The 18,724-nt window shown below is 48.4% G+C and overlaps 1 protein-coding gene across 3 annotated transcripts in view; it reads left to right on the top strand.

Annotated features, from left to right (window-relative positions):
* Positions 1–18,724, top strand: part of PHKA2 (phosphorylase kinase regulatory subunit alpha 2) — a 74,527-nt gene that overhangs the window by 46,270 nt on the left and 9,533 nt on the right. For all 3 annotated transcript variants that reach the window (XM_032389560.1, XM_032389561.1, XM_032389562.1), the window contains 14 exons: positions 335–413; positions 2,686–2,820; positions 3,481–3,590; positions 4,973–5,117; positions 5,379–5,457; positions 8,807–8,970; positions 9,745–9,924; positions 13,273–13,361; positions 14,297–14,430; positions 14,843–14,999; positions 15,790–15,869; positions 16,297–16,375; positions 16,465–16,594; positions 17,112–17,213. In XM_032389560.1, coding sequence (XP_032245451.1) covers positions 335–413; positions 2,686–2,820; positions 3,481–3,590; positions 4,973–5,117; positions 5,379–5,457; positions 8,807–8,970; positions 9,745–9,924; positions 13,273–13,361; positions 14,297–14,430; positions 14,843–14,999; positions 15,790–15,869; positions 16,297–16,375; positions 16,465–16,594; positions 17,112–17,213 — 1,663 coding nt within the window. The remainder of the gene's footprint in view (positions 1–334; positions 414–2,685; positions 2,821–3,480; positions 3,591–4,972; positions 5,118–5,378; positions 5,458–8,806; positions 8,971–9,744; positions 9,925–13,272; positions 13,362–14,296; positions 14,431–14,842; positions 15,000–15,789; positions 15,870–16,296; positions 16,376–16,464; positions 16,595–17,111; positions 17,214–18,724) is intronic.

The raw sequence follows: 18,724 nt of genomic DNA, 5'->3' as shown, positions 1-18,724 counted from the left end.
AGGCCTGAATGGGACCATGCACGTACAGGGGTTCAGCACAGGACCCGGCGTGGAGTAAGGGCTCAGGAGGTAGGAGTCACCGTTGTTCTTTTCAGTCATGCGAGATGGTGGTGCGTGACTAGCCCTGGAGAGCTAGGTGCTGAAAACACAATATGTGTATCAGTGGCTATCTAAATGGTATACTGCGTTTCAGAGAAGATAAGCAATTGACTTGGAAAGCATAAAGGAATAAAATACTGAATATTTTGCGCCCCCAAATGTTTAATTTTCCAAGTTGGGTTTAAGGTGAAATTTCGTTCAGTGTTTTACAGTGTTAATGCTCCTCTTTTCCTAGGGATTCCTTGCCACTGGGGAAATCGATCCCTTAAACAGGAGATTTTCCACTTCCGTCAAACCTGATGTTGTAGTACAAGGTTTGTGAGCGTGTTTCCTATTCATATTTAACTGTGTAAAGCCAATGTTATTTTTAATGCCAAAGATTCCCTAGTTTCCTATTCTGTTTAAAAAGTACGTATGTGTGCTTTAGCGTATATCAGTTCTGTGACATCCCTTCTATAACTCACTAGCTCCCAAAGGCAGCAGTATACTCTTTCCAGCCACAAAGTTACTTTCTACAAAGCATTTGTTTTCTCGAATCTAAATCTTGATGGCAATTGGGGCACAAGTGATTCACTGAGCATCATTTTTCACTGCAGTTGTTTAAAAAGTAGAACGTGACCCTGATCGAAACTCAAAACCCAAGTGAAGTTTCACTCCTTCCTTCCTTAGAGGTCTGACTTCTCTCCAGAGTCGCAGGCCCGTATTTTCACCTGCCTCCCTCCTGTCCAGCTAGCAGCTCTTCCAGAGATGTGGAAGGCCTGGACTGTGGCTAGCTCTGCCTAGCCTGGCGATTTTACCTCTCCGTGCCTCGGGGTCGTCGTAACTGCTGCCCCCTCACCGGGTGACCTTGAGATGCGCTGCGATTGTCACGAGGAGAGCCCTCAGTGCAGGTCCTCGCTCACCAAATCCCCTCTCCCTTCCCTCCTGGGGAGGGCTCCTGAGGAGCTCACGTGCCTCACAGAGCAACTTAGGCACCAGCTAATATCCGAGCAGGTTGTGTATGTGCCTTATTTCCTCTCAATTACACCATACATTTCTTTTTTACAGAGGGGGGAGGGGAGAGCAGGGGCAGAGGGAGAGGGAGCGAGAGAATCCTAAGCAGGCTCCATGCCCAGCACGGAGCCTGACATGGGGCTCGATCTCACGACCCTGAGATCATGACCTGAGCCGGACACTTAACCGATGGAGCCATCCAGGTGCCCCTACGCCATACATTTCTTAAGGACCAGGCCTGTATTATTCTTGTAGCTTCTGTGTTGATTGACACACACCCACTCAGTAGATTAACAACAATTATTGAACAAATGCAAGGCAGTCCTCTTTGTGGCCACGGACTGGTTCCCCTGCGCCTGCCTGGGATGCGGCAAGAGGCCCTGCGGGGCATCATCCAGTCAGTACTGTGCTCCGGGCCCTCAGGGGCACACCCGGTGGGCACAACATTTTGACCAGACAGAAATCGTGACGATTAGGATTATCCTCCCCATCTTACGCGTGAGGCTTCCAGGTTAGCTCGCTCAGGGCCCCAGAGCCGGCAGCTGGAGGCGCGAACTCCGTGCTGATGTCCAAGTGGAGTGACCCAGCCTGACTCCGTCCGCAGGCGGCGCTTACCCCGCACACGTGCTGCCAAGCGAGCCCTTCAGTCACGAGGCCGCCTTGCCAGGCACAGGCTGGGGCCCACTGATGGGTCTTCGGCGGCAAGTGTTGTCTCAGTGTAACAGAAGAGAACAGAAACGGAAGAGAAGATACAAGAAGGTCTGGCCCGGGAGCAGGACTCCTGCCCTCTGCCAGAGCACTGTTCTTCTCTTAAAAGCCGCATTCAAAGCAGAACTGGTACAAGAGGTGCAGGGCTCCGAGTCCCCGCTCAGGCCCCCACATCCCAGGCACGCGAGTTCCCTGCCGGCCGGAGAGCCAGATGGCCAGCCGCACTTACCAGAGGTGGGGCCCAGGCCAGCCCGTTCGGGGTGCAGGGCCCGGCTCCGGGGTGGCTCTTCCCCCACCAGCCAGAGCCTGTGCTGTGCTTCTGGGCCAGGCTGCACCACCGCCCAGCAGCAGCCCCACTTTCCCCTCTCTCTGGGGGGAGCGGCCTCCCCCGCCCTCTCCGTTGGCCAGAGCATCCCCTGCTAGCGCACACCACAGTACTGCCCTTTTCTCTTCCCTGAGAACAGGAGCTCCGGCTTCTCCTGGCATCCTCCCCCACGCAGAGCGGTTTCTGCTGCTCACCCCATGTGAAAAGAACACAAGACAGGTTTAGAATAAATGCAGACCCGCCGGGAGGCAAGGCATCATTTGAGATGTGGTAATTTGGCTCAGGACCTGTTGAAGACCGTTTCTAGAAGTCTCTTATCAGACTGTCTGGTACACTGAGGGCACTTAATAAAAACACAGCATGGGGGTTGGCGAGGTGAGGCCAGAGAGAACTGGGAAGAGCGGCAGGACAATTGCTGTTATTTTCAAAGCCACCCAGTGTGTGGAGAGCATGCTGATGTGTATGTCATAGGCCAGAGGAAAGATGGGTCAATAACGTATTCTCCATGTGAGGAGACAAAGGGCCACAGTCTAATGCAGATGCTACGCTCTTATTTACAGTTACTGTTCTGGCAGAAAACAACCACATTAAGGACTTGCTGAGAAAACACGGGATAAACGTCCAGAGTATTGCTGACATTCATCCAATCCGAGTCCAGCCAGGCCGCATTCTTAGTCACATATATGCCAAGCTTGGTAGGTTTGGGGAAACAGCTGGGTGGTTTTGGCGAGGGGGCATCTTGGTTCTAGGTTTGGGGTCTGGGGGGGACGGATAGGTATAAATTGTGAAGAATTGGGCAAGGCACCAAAGCACGGGGTTCGACCTCTCTGAAGTGAAGAGGGGCTGCAGACGAACGCGTTCTCGTGCTCGTTCACTAGATGTCGCCCCAGCTTGGCTGCGCCCTGTGCCAGATCGGTTGTAAAACAAGGCTCCGTCTTTGAAAATTCGCAATTGGAACCGTCATCTGTGTCTTGATACGTTTCTAATTTTTATCTGTGGTCTCAGAAAATGCTCCTTTACCCGTTAAAATGGGAGGGGGAATTCTCTTTTTCTAAAATCTAACTTAGTAGGCTCAATATGAAATAAATTAGAAGTAAACATTAATAAAGTTCTATCAGTAGTTTTATTCCATATAGATGTTGAACTGGGTGCTGTCTATACATGCATGAAGAGAAGGTGGTGGGGTTTGTTTTTAATTCATCCCTGTCCCATTTTAAAGAAGGATCGATGGTATTAGAAAAACCAAACCCCGGAATGGGTTAACATGAACATAAGCCCAGGCTTAGCCAGAGTCGCTTGGATTACATGTTACCGTATTGGCTCTCACTCTGCTTTCTCTTTTGTTTTTCAAATAGGACGGAATAAGAATATGAAATTGAGTGGGCGACCATATCGGCACATTGGCGTCCTTGGAACATCTAAGCTATATGTGATTAGGAACCAAATCTTTACTTTCACACCCCAGGTGAGCAGAGCAGGCCAGTAGCAAAGCCACATGCATCCTCTGATTAAGTTCCTTTTCTTCTTGGTGAGCTGCTGTGGATGCGGCAGAATGAGCATGCGCGTGCTCAGATAGCAATGGGCAGTGTGACACCCAGTACCTGGTACAATTCTTTACTCCCTGTAGGGGCTCAGTAGGTGTGGCTTGAAGCAGACCGAGGGTGCCATCACTTCCAGGCATGAGGAGTAGGGAAATTCACACCGCATTCCAAAATTGCTAGTTACCTGTCCCTTGACTTGCCTCCCTCATGCCCCTGGTAGCAGTAGTCCCTCACCCTTGCTTGGGCTGTCTGAAGACGGGAACACACAGCCCGTCTGATTTTCAGGTCCCAACCCGCTTGACGAGATCCCGAATATACCGATTATAGAACTTCTTTTCAGAGTTTTTGGTTACAAAGGAAAGTAGCCCTGTGGAACCCAAACAGTTTTCCATCCATTTGGCTAGCTAGAAAGATCAGCTGTGGGCTCACTTCGTCACCGTGGGCATGGCCCCCCACCAGCCGGGCACACTGTCAGCCATGGGGTCCCGGGTCAGGAGCCCCAAGTTGTTCTTTCTCACCCTAACCCATGTTGCTCGCTTAAATCTTGTGAGTTATTTCCCTGTGTAACAAATTTCGTACCAGGGGCGCCTGGGTGGCTCAGTCGTTAAGCGTCTGCCTTCGGCTCAGGTCATGGTCCCGGGGTCCTGGGATCGAGCCCCGCATCGGGCTCCCTGCTCGGCGGGAAGCCTGCTTCTCCCTCTTCCTCTCCCCCTGCTTGTGTTCCCTCTCTCGCTGTGTCTCTCTCTGTCAAATAAATAAAATCTTTAAAAAAACAAAAACAAAAAAACAAATTTCGGACCAGAGCTGAGCGTGGACTAGTCCAGAGGCTAGGAGAACAATTTGATTTTCATCGGCACCAGGTGGGAGTGCCTTTAGTTCGCATTAACCAGGCCATCCATCGGGTAAACACAGTCTCCACGTCTCACCTGCTCCCAGTGCCCTCCCTTCCCTCACTTGGAAATCCTCCGAGCCCAGCAGCCGTAGAATGAGTAGAATTTAAGGAGTTATTGATTTCCTTTCAGGGACAGCGGTGTTGGGCGAGGTGCTTAAACCCTCATCGGAGGAGCTATAACTAGATCTGGCCACGCACCTTTCCCTTCCATGCTAATGGAGCTGCGGCTCCTGGGCAGGCGACAGATCGATTTTTGCCTGATGGCAAGAGCCCCATGATGGGGGCGGATTACAGCCAGGATTGAGCCTCTTCTCTGGAAACAAAATGCAAGGATTAGTGCTGCCGTGAATGACAGCTGGGGTTGTGTCGAGGGAATGAAGGACAGCCTTTTACTGGGCCTGATCTGACTTGCAGTTCACCGACCAGCATCACTTCTACCTGGCCCTGGACAATGAGATGATCGTGGAGATGCTGAGGATCGAGCTGGCCTACCTGTGCACCTGCTGGCGGATGACGGGCAGACCCACGCTTACCTTCCCCATCACCCACACCATGCTCAGTAACTGCGTGAACTTGATCTGCCTGATTCATGTCCCACAGTTGCTTTGGGCCCTTTTCAAAATGTTTAAAACGAGTCCCATAGACAAAGCTAAGTACTGAAGGGGGTTCTTAGCAGTTTGGTTTCTGAGGTTAGGAATCTTTCATAAGTATTTTAATTAGATTGTATTGACGAAAACGTTTCTGCGCATGCCCCCAAAACCAAAAAGTATTCCCAGATTAAGTAAACTCATTTGTCTTTTTCTCCCCCCCCCCCCCTTAGCAAATGATGGCTCAGACATTCATTCTGCAGTTCTTTCTACAATTAGAAAACTAGAGGATGGATATTTTGGAGGAGCCAGGTAATTTGTGATTTTTTTTTTTTTAAGTATCAGTGACCTTTCTTGAAAGTCTTTTGCTGCCCTTCTCCCACTTTTCATATCAATTGCTGAACATGAGAAGCATGAAGCTTTAGACTAAAAAAGAAGTTAAATCCTACCCATTCACCCATGTGGAACTGGAATCGTCTCGAAAGCAGCTTTCCGTGGGTGTTGGTGAAGCTTTTACGGGTGCCAGGAGGCTTGGGGCATAGGTAGATGGACGTACCGAGTCTCTCTGAAGTGGCATTCTTGGATTGCATGTATGGGATGCTGTGCCTGTTTCTGGTAAAGGGCCTGGAAGAAAACACCCAGTGCCTACGTCTGGCAGGTGCTCAGTAAACACTCCTTGAATTGACTTGAGTGTGCTGTCACCTGAAGAATAATTCACAGAACTTTATAAATTCCCTAGGTGGCCCTCAGAGCAGGGCGCCTGAAGGGGCCTGCCTAGACCATTGTCCCCTCATCCTCAGCGGAGCAGTACGTACTCCGGTTTGCAGGCGCACAGTACCAGCTGCTCCCCGGTGGTACGGGTGAGCGCCTGGAGTGATAGGGGGCTCACCGCCTGGGAAAGCCGATTCCATTTTTCTACCCTCTGTCCCACGGCAGAGGTTTTCTCGATAGCATCTATGCCCAGATCTCTCCAAATCCCCTGGAATATGCAAGAAGGGTTCTAAGAGAACCTCACTGTACAGCCGGCCCTGAGTGAGGTGTGACCCTTCTGGGCCCTGAAGTCTTCCATTGGGTCCCTGATAGAATGCCAGTTGCTAAGTGTTTGGGCATTGAAGTCAGCCCTCCTCACATCTTCCCACACTGGGGACCCTGCTGCCACTGTAATGTTTTTTAAAACTGCGGTAAAGGGGCGCCTGGGTGCCTCAGTCATTAAGCGTCTGCCTTCGGCTCAGGTCATGATCTCAGGGTCCTGGGATCGAGCCCCGCATCGGGCTCCCTGCTCAGCGGGAAGCCTGCTTCTCCCTCTTCCACTCCCCCTGCTTGTGTTCCCTCTCTCGCTGTGTCTCTTTCTGTCAAATAAATAAAATCTTAAAAAAATAAAGAAAAAGAAAACCAGTAAAATGCACATAATGTAAAATTTACCATCTTAGCCATTTTAAAGTGTACAGTTCAGGAATGTTACGTACATTCACATGGTTGTGCAACCAATCTCCAGGACTCTTTTCATCTTGCAAAACTGAAATTCTTTCCCCATGAAACAACAGCGCCCCCGTTCTCCTTGCCCCAGCCCCTGGCAGCCGCCGTTGTACTTTCCGTCTCTAGGGTGTCTCATCTGAGTGGACTCATGCAGTACGTTTTTTTGTACCTGGCATATTTCACTTAGCCTGATGTCCTCAGAGTTGAGTCACTGTATTTCTAAGTGCTGGGAGTAGCACCTCTGCTCACAGAGCTTACTGCGGGCTTTTCTGCAGACATGAATGGCCCTCATTCCGAGCTTCTCCTGGGAGTGTCCGCGAGACCGTCCCCAGCATTTTGCCATCCACATTTCCAGCGCTAGCACCACAACTGCACTTGACATGCACTTTTGTACATTTCACGTCCAGTTTGGATAAGCTGCCACCTGGTGGATGGCATCACAGCCAAGAGAAAATACCATACACCCGTAATTAACTGCTTTTCAGAATAAACTCGTGAATTTAATCATTGTCAAAAAGGATACTGTCTGCAGTTAATTGCTCACTTGCAGTCCATCTTGTGTTGCTTTGTGTGCATCGTCTGATTGAGTCTTCACTTTGTCACGTGGTGGGCTGTATTCCTGTTTTATAGACAATGGGCTGTAGGCTCAGTAGAGCAAGGGGCACAAGATGAATAGGTGCAGGAGCTCTGTATGAACACAGAAACCAGGCTCTGATCTCCATGCCGAGCTGAACGAGGGCTTAAAAATTTCAGGAGGGTCTCCTGTTTATAGAGTATGGCAGATGACTCAGAGAACCGTGGAAAGAAACAGGAATGTCTAGGCTACATGGGCTACCTTTCCTATGAAGTTCTTGATAATTAAAACTGAATCTCATTTTGGCTTTTCCTTAGGCTTGAGGGTCTTTAAAAAGCTGAATTCACCCTGGATGCCGGACTTTCCCTCTGGACCCACCTGGGGTAGCTTGCTATCCTTTGTAAATTGCTGCCATTCCACCTTTGACCTGACTCCTTTCAACTTCCATCAGAGAGAAACTTGCCATTGTCTTCTTTTGCACACTCCATCGTACCTCACTTCCTCCTGTCCCCAGTCTCAAGGCAAAAGAGTCAATAGAACGGGCAGGGCCCTAGAGGGAAAAAGATTTTATTTCATTAAACGAAAGGCTTTTCTTTCCGTCCCTCAGGCCATGTTTCTTGAAGTAGTCCATTTGCCCACTGAAGCTCATGCACCCACGAATTCATTTGCATCGCATGCTTCAGTGTGCTCCTTAAACTGTTTCTCTCAGCCTTTTCAACTAAGTCCTCATCTGCTGCTGGTAGCTCCAGATCCTATTGTCTTTTGCCTCCAGAGCTACCTTTTTTTTTTTTTTTAAAGGTTTTATTTATTTGAAAGAGAGTGAGTACGGGGAGGAGCAGAGGGAGAAGGACAAGCCGACTCTGCACTGAGCTCGGAGCCCGCCCTGGGGCTCGATCCCAGGACCCTGAGATCATGACCTGAGCTGAAATCAAAAGTCAGACGCTAAACCGACTGAGCCACCCAGGTGCCCCCGGAGCTAACATTTTAAGAAGTACACAGCTTTCTGTACGGTGGCCCTCCCTCACGCTCCCTGAACCTGGGACCCCACACTGCCAAACCCAGCTTGCAGTTTTCAGTGGAACTTTTCCCAGCCTGAAAATGTAATAAGGCCACTCTGGGCACCTGCTCCGGTCTGGGGATGGCCCCCTATCACATTCCTTCTAGAAAGAACTTTGCCTTCTGAGACTGCCTCCTCTCATATACCTGTTCCTGGGTGACCATATTGCATGGTAGGTTTTGTTCTGGTCCAGTTGTTTTAGGGCAGAAAAACCCCCAAGGCTTGGTTTGGTTCTGGTTAAAAGTGGTTTAGTCAATCTGTTTTGTAAAACTTTGGTTGGTTCTGTAAAATAGACTTCTGTTTGTGTTGGGTTTGGGAGTAAGAAATCAGCATGATTCACTTTGGCTTTTAATATGCTATGTGCTCCCACTTTATACTTGGTATTGAATTTTTGTTTTAATTTCTTGGCTGACTACTTATGTGGGGCGATCTGCAGTGACGTATTTATCAATTCTGGCAGAAGCACCATCTGGTTGTTGAAAAGTCTCCCTGTGATTCATAGTGGAAGTTTGTCCACATGCACCGGTATCTCTAACATAGTGTCTCCTTGGCAGAGTAAAATTAGGGAGCCTTTCGGAATTTCTTACCACGTCTTTCTACACATATCTGACCTTCCTGGATCCAGACTGTGATGAGAAGTTGTTTGATGATGCCAGCGAAGGGAGCTTCAGTCCCGATTCAGATTTGGGAGGGTATTTGGAAGACACCTATAATCAAGGTACGGCTTGGAATGCCTTGGCAGGTGGTTCATTGAATTTATTTAAACCTTGGCATTGTGATAAAATTGCCCCGAGACTCAAGCACAGAAAATGATTGGTAATTAACATAACAAAAAAGAGGCTTTGGAAACTTGCATCTATTAAAATGAATAAAATGCCAGTTTAAAAATCTACACTGCAGAAGTGGGGCTTTTTTTAAACCAGAGGGACAAAGAGTTTCAGGAATGAGGATTCTTGACAAAATATATTCTAAAGACAGAAACACAACTGCTTGAATTTTCAAAGGAATGGTAGAGTGATCTAGGTTTGGTTGGATATGAGGGATGAAATCCATCCTATGCATATAATATTTCTCAAACTGAACAAGGTTTTGGGTTGAAGTGACTGGTTTTTACTTTTACATAGTACATGGAATTGGGGCTGGGCATTCCATAGTGCTTAGTTCACTCGTGACCAATTAAAACAAAAGATCAGATGTCCGCTGCTGGTCCTCAGGTTTTCATATGCATTCAGTTCATCTTGGTACGATGTGTATCTATCTTGACCTATATTTTCTTTTCCTAGGATGAAGAGCTTCCAAACAATAACTTTATAAACATGTACATTATCTTTGTAAATGTCTTTACCCTCCAGGAGTGGGGGTGCAAATATCTATATCAAAATGTTGGCTCCCACTGAATCTCCTCAGCGCCACGTGCTACACCCAGTCGCTATGACACATCGAGAATATTTCTGCAGCTTGTTTTCACTGGCTCTTTCTCTTGCCTGTCCAGTTACAGAAAGCGAAGATGAACTTGACCAGTATATCAACCACCTCCTACAAAGCACATCCTTGAAGTGCTATCTGCCCCCTCTTTGTAAGAAGACAGAAGACAGCCATGTTTTCAGTGCCATCCACTCCACCCGGGATATACTTTCCGTGATGGCAAAAGCAAAGGGTTTGGAAATTCCATGTGCGTTATTGACTCTTTTTGGCCTGTTAAAATAACTTCTCAGAGTAATGCATGAGCATAATTTAAAAGTCAGAGAATTCTAGAAGACAACAAAATGCAGAGGTTTCCTGCCTCCACCCTCCCCTCCCCACTGACCCAGTCCTTCTACAGAGGGGCAACCACTTTCAACTGGCATTTACGTATCTCTGCTTTTCTAAAACAATGTGTGTATCTTGCCTTCTTTTGATGCGTCGACTTGATTCAGTATCTGTTGGCCTTCTCTTATGTGGATGAGGACTCAGTTGTCCTAAATCACTACTCCTCTACTTCGCTTCCCATAACCTAGTGATGTCATTGTATTAAAGCGGAGTTAAATCACTATTCGCTCTTTATATTATCGTATGTATGCAAATATTATTCTCAACTGAGCATTATAGTATACTGTGATTGTACTATATTTTTTGGTTTTTCTACAGTTAATACTAAATTTAAAGTTAACTTTCAAAGACAGTAATACTATTAACTTTATTAAAGGTTGCTCTGTCTTTTCATTTTGTTTTGCTTCCTTTCTCAACTTCCCAGGGGCCCACAATACAAATTTCCACAAGGTCAGTCATATCCATGAGTTTGTCATTTGTACTACTTAGCTTCCACGAGTCTCCTTCTGTCCGGTTGATGGTTCTCCAGGCCCATTGCATACCTGGCACCCCGGGACTTCTCTTTAATCTCCGTAATCTCTATTGCTTATCTCTTCAGTTGGCCTCCCTGGTTCCTGAATCTGGCATGTTCCTCTTCCTTGATTTCTTCCTCTAGTGGAACACATTCCAGAACAGTTTCGAAGGGTTAAAAAACAAAACAAAACTGGTACAATGGCAGAGGGGCAGGCACAGCAATGACAGCCCTCAACCTGCTCGTTTCTGAAGTTCACTGCCCCTTTTGCCTGCTTGCCTCCATGTCTGGGTTGTCAACTTTATCCTGGGATCTTCCCTCACCAGCATCCTGGAGAGTTTCTGGAGACTTCCTGTCTCCTGGGTTGGCTCTCCTATTTTCTGTGTCTCTACTTTTCCTGTTTCTTAGCTTACTCTCTTATTTTGGTCAAGACATCCAGCAGTTTCCTGAGAAACGTGGTGGGGAGAATTGTCAAGACCTTGCGAGTCTGAAAACACCTACAAATATTCTGTATAACCATTTGAGAGTTTGGGTATAGAATTCTAGATTGAAAATGAATTTTTCATCAGGATTTTGAAAGCACTGCTTCACTGTCCTTTTGTTATCAGTGTTGCTGTTGAGAAATCTAAACCCATTCTGATGTTTGATCCTTCACAAAAACTGTTTTTCTCTTTGAAATTTTTTTAGGATCTTCTGTGCTTCCAGGTTGTGAAACTTCAGTGATGTGCCTGGATCAGGGTCTATTTTCATCCACTGTGTGGAGGCTCAGTGCACCCTTTCAACCTGGAAACTTATGTTTTTCAGTCCTGTAAAGTTTTTCTGAAAAATTTCTTGACTCATTTCCTTCCCTACATTTATTCTGTTCTCTCTTGCTGGTACTCTCAGATTCCAGTGTTGACCTCCTGGAGAAGTCTTTATAGTTTCTCTTCAGTCTTCCATTTCTCTGTCTTTTGCTCTGTTCTGAGGGCTATTGCTTCAACATTTTGTTCCAACCCCTCAGTTGAGTTTTTGTACTTTGGCTTTTATGTTTTCAGTCTCTGTTCCCTGAATTGCATCCATTCTTGTTTTGTGCATGCAATTCAATTTCTTACTACTCTGAGAATATTAATAGCAGGGCTTTTTGGTTTGGTTTTTACATTTTCTTTTCCCTAAATGGTTTCCAGGTCCCCCAAGTCAACATTTCCTGTTTGGGTTTCGGTCTTCCATGTTAGTCTTTCCTCAAATGCTGGGTGTTCCTTGGTTATCGGCTCATGCATGCCAGTCTCTCAGCGTGGAGGTGTGGGCCCTGGGGGATTAATGGGTATAGGCTGGGTAGATTTCCCAGAGATAGTCTACAATCTCTTTTGTGATCTCCTTTTTGACAGGTCAGGGTCTGGTTGCATGGAGCTGTTTGGTCGCTTATTCCACCTGAGGACTGTGCCCAGTCCTTTAGACATGCCACATGCCCTGCCTCCTGCTTTTACAAAGTGCCCTCTAGTCTTCTGTTCAGGTGAGCAAGGCAGTTGCCGAGCTGTATGGATTGGAGGAAGGTATCTAGGGAGCTCACTGCTTCTTACGCAGCTTCTCTCCAGTCTTCCTTATTTCTGGTTACCCCTTCCAGACCCCCCAATTCTCAAGGTGTATGGTGCAGCAAGCTCTTGAACCTTCTGAGGATTCTCTGATCTAAACCTGACTGGCTCTTGGTTGTTCCCACTGCAGACTTGGGGTTTGGTTGCCTTGTGTCTGCTCAGTCCATTATCTTTCCTTCATCAGCTTTCCCGCTTCCAAAATGTCACTACTACTGTCTTCTCTCCCGCTTTTCCCTATTCTTGAGGATTTGTCTTAAAAAAAAATTAGGGGCGCCTGGGTGGCTCAGTCGGTTGAGTGTGTGCCTTGGGCTCAGGTCATGATCCCGGGGTCCTGGGATTGATCCCCTGCTCAGCAGGAAGCCTGCTCCTCCTTCCCACTCGTGCTCTCTCTTGCTACCTCTCTCTCTCTCAAATAAATAAATGAATAAAATCTTTAAAAATTTTTTTAAAAATTAAAAAAATTATTTTCTGCCATGTTAGTGGGGGTTTGAGAGGAAGTAAAATTAAAATGTGTGTGTCCTTTACTAGTGTAACCTGGAGGTCTGTAAGTGCCTTTTAAATATGCCTCATCTCTATTTGGAAAGCCCCCTATTTTCCCAAGGTAATATGATCTAGCCTGGAAGACACGGATGGCTTGATGAATAAGTACTGATAATGGTAGTATCCAAAGGTGGTGAAACACCAGAAGCTCCAGCACGGGGCACTGGCAAAGTGAAATGCACACCGGACTCCCGGGAGCTGGATGCCTTAATTATGAGAAGGCCAGTGACCTTGCTCACATGCTCTTCCTTCCCTGGTTCTCAGTCTCCTCAGCTGAAAGACAAAGGTCGGCCTCAGTCATTTCTAAGGCTCCTTTCAGTCCTCAGATGCTGTCATTTCCCCGGAATTCCAGGAGGGAAAAGGGAAGTTCAGCCCCTTAAAGCAAGATCCGTGTCCTGTTCAGTTCTTGTTCCCAGATTTAGCACATGATGTGGCTACATGGTACATTCTTGCTGGTATTAATTCAACTAAGTAAGTAATCGTGCCTTCAGTTGGTTTGTATTGGATAAGGAGTAGCCATCGCACCTCTCAAAAGAAGTATCTTATCCTTCCTCCTCCTCAGAAGGGCTTTCTTTATTCTTTTGTTTTCCAGTTGTTCCCATGACTTTGCCAACTAAAGTTCTGAGTGCCCACCGTAAATCACTAAATCTTGTTGATTCTCCTCAGCCACTCCTAAAAAAGGTAAAGTATTTAGAATCACTTTTTTTTTTAAGTGTAATGTTTTTCAATGCTGGTGTAGTCCTAAGAACTCTTTTACATGGTTGAACTTGAAAGAGCATCTTTTTTGATGTCTAGGACTTTGGGGATTATAAGTTGTGGGTTTCATTGGGAACCCACACACTTAGTTGTCTGCAGTCTGCCTTGTGTCCATATCCACGATGCATCAGAATCTGTCACACTAGAGGAAATAAGCTAGCTCACTACCAGGCTGGGTAGATTGCCAGCCAGCCAAGGCTGGGCCATTTGCAGAGCAGGGTACAAAATGAGAAAAAATCCCTAAGGAGAATAAAATCTCAGGGTGTTCTCCACCGGTTCCCATAATTTGTTTTATCTAGAAGTCTCCCTTGATTTTATCGCACATGAATAGAAAGATTCAGTGTCTACTGGAGAATCTTTTAACCTAACCTCAATTTTAGGTCATTTAAAACTTACATGCTTTTTGTGTTTGTTTTGCTTTCAAAAAGATATTTTATTGCAATACAAGCTAGAGAAAGGCAGACCGGGTAGAAGCAGAAGACCGGTGTTGGGGACCGCCTGGTGTTGGGGACCACCCTTTGTGCTCTCCCAGTGGCCTCCTCCCTTCCCGTCCACTCTGGTGGGAACCACTAGCCCTGAATTCTAACACCAGGGGTTCGTTTTCACCTGTTTTTCAACTTTGCATAAATAACACTTATACATATTTTAACCTGTTCAGCCTGATATCTTGCGAACATTGAGTAACACAATGATTCACTGATCAGGAAGAGTAAAACCTATAAATAAAAAGCTACAGGAGAGTCCCTGAAAGCCTGGAACCCAGCAGTGACAGAGTTCCAAGACCCCGCATTACTTCCTGGTCTTCTAGGAGTTCACACGCTCAGCCCCTCTCCCCTGCTTTTTGGCTTTCATGTGGCCAGGCCCCCGAAGAGGACTCCCAGCGGCCCCAAGATGACCGGGGTGATGTGGACTGTGAGAAGCTGGTGGAGCAGCTGAAAGACTGTGCGAGCCTACAGGACCAAGCGGACATTCTATACGTTCTGTATGTAATAAAGTAAGTGCATGGTCTTCGCCGGCTCGAGCTTGCTCCATTCTCCGTGACTCTTTGTTCTAGTTTTCTTGGCCTTCCAGCAAACCAGGCCATGATTCACCCGAAGTATCCAGGATCACCACGAACAGACTTCTGTCCCCTTCTCTGCCTACTAGTGCTGGCCTCCTGGGATGAGAAGGCTGAGTGAGGCCAGGATCTCACTGCTTCCTGATGTTAGGCTTCCGTTTCAAATAGAAGGGATGCTTTGGTAAGATGGAACCCTCTTGGTTAGACTCGGAGGCACCGGGAGGGCCCCCGGAACTTGGCAGAATGTGCAGTGATTCATTTCCCTCCCTGCCAAGTGAGCTCTGCTACAAGACAATCCGGCCTGTAAGCATTCCAGGCCATACTTCTGGGGTTTTCTCTCTCTTGACAGGGGCCCCAGCTGGGACACAAATCTCTCCGGACAGCATGGGGTCACAGTTCACAACCTCCTCAGCGAGCTCTACAGGAAGGCTGGCTTGTACCAGGAGTGGGGTTTGATCCGCTACATCTCCGGCCTGCTCAGGAAGAAAGTGGAGGTCCTGGCAGAGGTCAGAGCAAGCGCACTCGGGCCCTCCGTTTGTTCTTTCCAGCCCCGTGCCCTCTTTCTGTTACAAAGCTAGAGGCAAGCACCTTCTCTTTGTAGAGAAAACCAGTTATCGAATACACGGATGCAACAGGCCCTCCTCACTGACCTCTCACTGCTCTTGGAGGGCAAGCAAAGGAAATGACATTCAAGTTGATTAGTCTTGTTCCTTTTTAGCTGCAGAAAAAGGTTTACCAAGAAATAAAATGAAAATGCTCTGTGGCCTGGCCCCCTTAAACAGGGTGTCCTTATTTCAGCACATCTGCAGTTCAGTCATGGTTCACATTTTAACCCCGAGGTGCTGCAAAATCCAGAACTGCTTTCCAAGACATTAGGTTTCAGTGTTATGGTAAAGGTGATGGTGTCTGTTGGATGTGAGTAATGGGGAAACTGGCAACTTAAGACTGTAATGTGGTCATTAACCCTTAACATTGGCATCTCAGGACTCATGACAGCTCGTCTCCCTTGTGGAATAGCTGGGGGTGCAGTGTGTTTGCTCTGCTGGGCGGGCACTAAATACCCTAGTGGGCCCTGCAGAGGCGGGCGCAGGCCACGGAGCTCACAGGGCCCCCGCCCTGCCTGCATTGCTCAGTCTGGGGTCTATGTATGAATTTTCAAAAAAATGGCACCGTGGGTCATAAAGTTTGTCAAGGTAAATTTATGGTCTTATTGGTGGTGACACTTCCCTGTTGGTTTTGCTAACCCCCCCCCCCCGGCTGTCACCGTGGCCCTCACCCCTTTCCCCGTGTGAGTAGGCCTGCACGGACCTGCTGTCACGCCAGAAGCAGCTCACGGTGGGCCTGCCGCCGGAACCCCGGGAGAAGACCATCTCGGCGTAAGGCTTCAGCCTGGCGGCCTTACCTGGGTGGGGCACCGCGGGGCTCTGGGGGGGCATCTGTGCCATCCACCATTCACGAAGAGGGTCGTTTGTTTTGTTTTTTAAGATTTATTTAGTTGAGGGAAGAGAGAGCACAAGCCGGGGGAGGTGGGGAGAGCAGAAGGAGGGGGACAAGCAGACTCTGCGCCGAGCAGGGACCCCGATGCAGGGCTCGATCCCACGATCCTGAGACCGTGACCTGAGCCGAAATCAAGAGTCAGGTGCTCAACCGACTGAGCCAGCCAGGCGCCCCAGGAGGAGGGTCTTTCTAAAAACACTGTCGCTCGGGAGCTTCCCACAGGAAAATAAGGCTCTTCTGGAGAGGCGAGGAGGCACCCCTCCTAGGTCACTTTCATGGTGTGTGTGTCTTGATGTTTCTTCCTAGTCCTCTGCCCCCTGAGGAGCTCACAAAACTCATCTATGAAGCCAGCGGGCAGGACATCAGCATCGCAGTCCTCACACAGGTCGGGGCTGGCGAGGGGCAGGGGTCCCGCCACCAGCAGCCACCCGCAGCCAGTCTCTGAACCGCTGTCTCCACTTCTGTCTGCCTCAGGAGATTGTGGTTTACCTGGCCATGTACGTCAGGGCACAGCCCAGCCTTTTCGTGGAGATGCTCAGACTCCGCATCGGACTGATCATTCAGGTGATGGCCACGGAGCTGGCACGGAGCCTGAACTGCTCAGGTACGAGGCACGCAGGTGGACCCTCGGGGGGCGGTTCCCACCCCTCTGACCCTGCCCCGTGGGGAGCCTGCCCAAGTATTCTGGAAGCAGGGCTTCTGAGCAGGCCCTCTTGTTCAGATGCTGAATTTCATACGTCAGGGAAAATGAGGCACGAGGATCTTGTGCCCTGCTCCTGATAGCTAAGTTCCTACGGTATCTCCTTGCGGTGAGAGGTCATCCCCCATCTCCTAACACCTCCACTGGGAGCAATCGTACCCACTTAAATATGTAAGTCAGCGACGGGACACATTCCAACATTGGGAATCATCACAGTGTGAAAAATGACGTGCGCGAGTATTTAAACCACAGCATTTAGAATCACCGAGGAGCGGCACAGTTCAGCCCTGAAACAGTAGCGAGGTCATCCTGAGCAGGGACACCTGTCACAATGGCCTTTGTCACCGCCTCCCCGAGGCCCACCTGACTCTGGGTGCCACCAGCCCTGTGTCAGAGCCACTTAAAAGGTGTGTATTTGTAGGAGAAGAAGCTTCTGAAAGTTTGATGAACCTCAGCCCTTTCGACATGAAGAGCCTCCTGCACCATATTCTGAGTGGAAAAGAGTTTGGCGTCGAGAAAAGCAGTAAGTGAATGCTCTGTTCGCGTTGGGGGTGGCCAGACGGGGCCGGACTGGCGGGCCTGCGGTCTCCCGGCACTGCAGTTGTGGACCGAATCTACGAGGGGCGGCTTCCGACTTGACGCGGATGGACAGTCCTAGGTTCAAGATTTCGGCTCTTTGGCCTCTGTGACCCCTCGTAGGCCCCTGATAGTGCCGTTGTCGTGTGTGCGTGCACGGCCCTCTGCGCCCCGGCCCGCCACCTCCCTCCTCCCGCCGTGACTGGTGCACACGTGTGAGGAGGGGGCGATGGGACTGGGGGTCGGGATGAAAGGGCTGTGTTTTCCAGTCTCCAGAGTGGACCCCGCCTTTGGTTTGGCTAGAAGCACTCGCAAGCAGACCCCCGATAATGTTCGGGGGAGCAGAGTGCTCTCCATGCTCACGGCACCTTCTTGCTGAGTTTGCTTCCCTCCAGCTCGCTCACTCAGTTTTGTTCTGTAGCAGAACCTTGTTTGCTGTGCTAGGAAGTATAATCGCCCGGTCCTGGTGGAACTCTGTTCTCAAATGCTCCCTAATTATAATTGAAGCAATTATCATTTCTCCCCCTCATAATAAAGCAAAATGATTTGCAGACACATTGGCAAATTTATTTCATCAAGCCAAAGAAATGCCGTGTGGGCTGTCATTTTTATTTAATAAGAAGGACATTGGGTACTTCATATTTTTTCCCCAGAGTGCGCACCAGCCAGCAAACAAAGATGGCATCATGCAATCAGACGTGTTTTGGTCGCTTTTCTCCTTTCCTGAAGGAGTGCTTGAGATCCTTTTCCAAAAGTAATTTTCAGTTCTATTCAAATGCACAGTCCTTGAAATGTAAATTTGCAAAATAAATATTTTATGTGTTCCTGCTCATCAAAATAATATACGTGGTTTGACACAGATAATTACTAAAAATTTGTTATTAGGTCTAAAGCTATAGATGCTTACAAAATTGAGAACAGAGCAATGTCACTCGAAAGCTATAAATACGTCTAATTGCAAGCAAGGCTAATTGCCGTCTTTTTACATATAACATCATTTGTTAATTGTCTTCTGTCATTGTTCAATTTTTATAAGTTAGGAAACTCAGTCTTAGAATTTTGATTAAATCCCGAGATGTCTGAGATCTTTCCAACTACTGCCCACCGTATACAGGCCCTACTGCAGCTTCTGGCTTTTCTTTTCTACCTTCCTGGTGTCCTTCCTTCCTGCTGTCCTTCAAATGTCGGTGTCTGTGGGCTCCTTAGTTATCTCCACTGTCCTAGGCAGCACCCTTCCCTCTGTGGCTTCGGTGGGGGGGCGGGGGCTGGGTGGGCAGGCTGGGCACTCAGGGGAAGCTGCTCTGAGGAAGTGACCTTCGAGCTGGGTTTGCAGAGGAGAGGGAGGGCCTGGCAGAGGGGAGCGGGTGGGATGGGCGGGAGCAGCCTGGGCAAATGCCCAGCCCCATGTAGCTGGCCAGGAGTGCAGAGCTGGGGGGGTGGGGGGGGGCAGGTGGGACC

The sequence above is a fragment of the Phoca vitulina genome, unplaced genomic scaffold (assembly GCF_004348235.1).
Source record: "Phoca vitulina isolate PV1807 unplaced genomic scaffold, GSC_HSeal_1.0 scaffold55, whole genome shotgun sequence".
NCBI lineage: Eukaryota > Metazoa > Chordata > Mammalia > Carnivora > Phocidae > Phoca > Phoca vitulina.
Note: the sequence above shows the minus strand (reverse complement) of the source record. Positions and strands in the feature narration are given on the sequence as shown.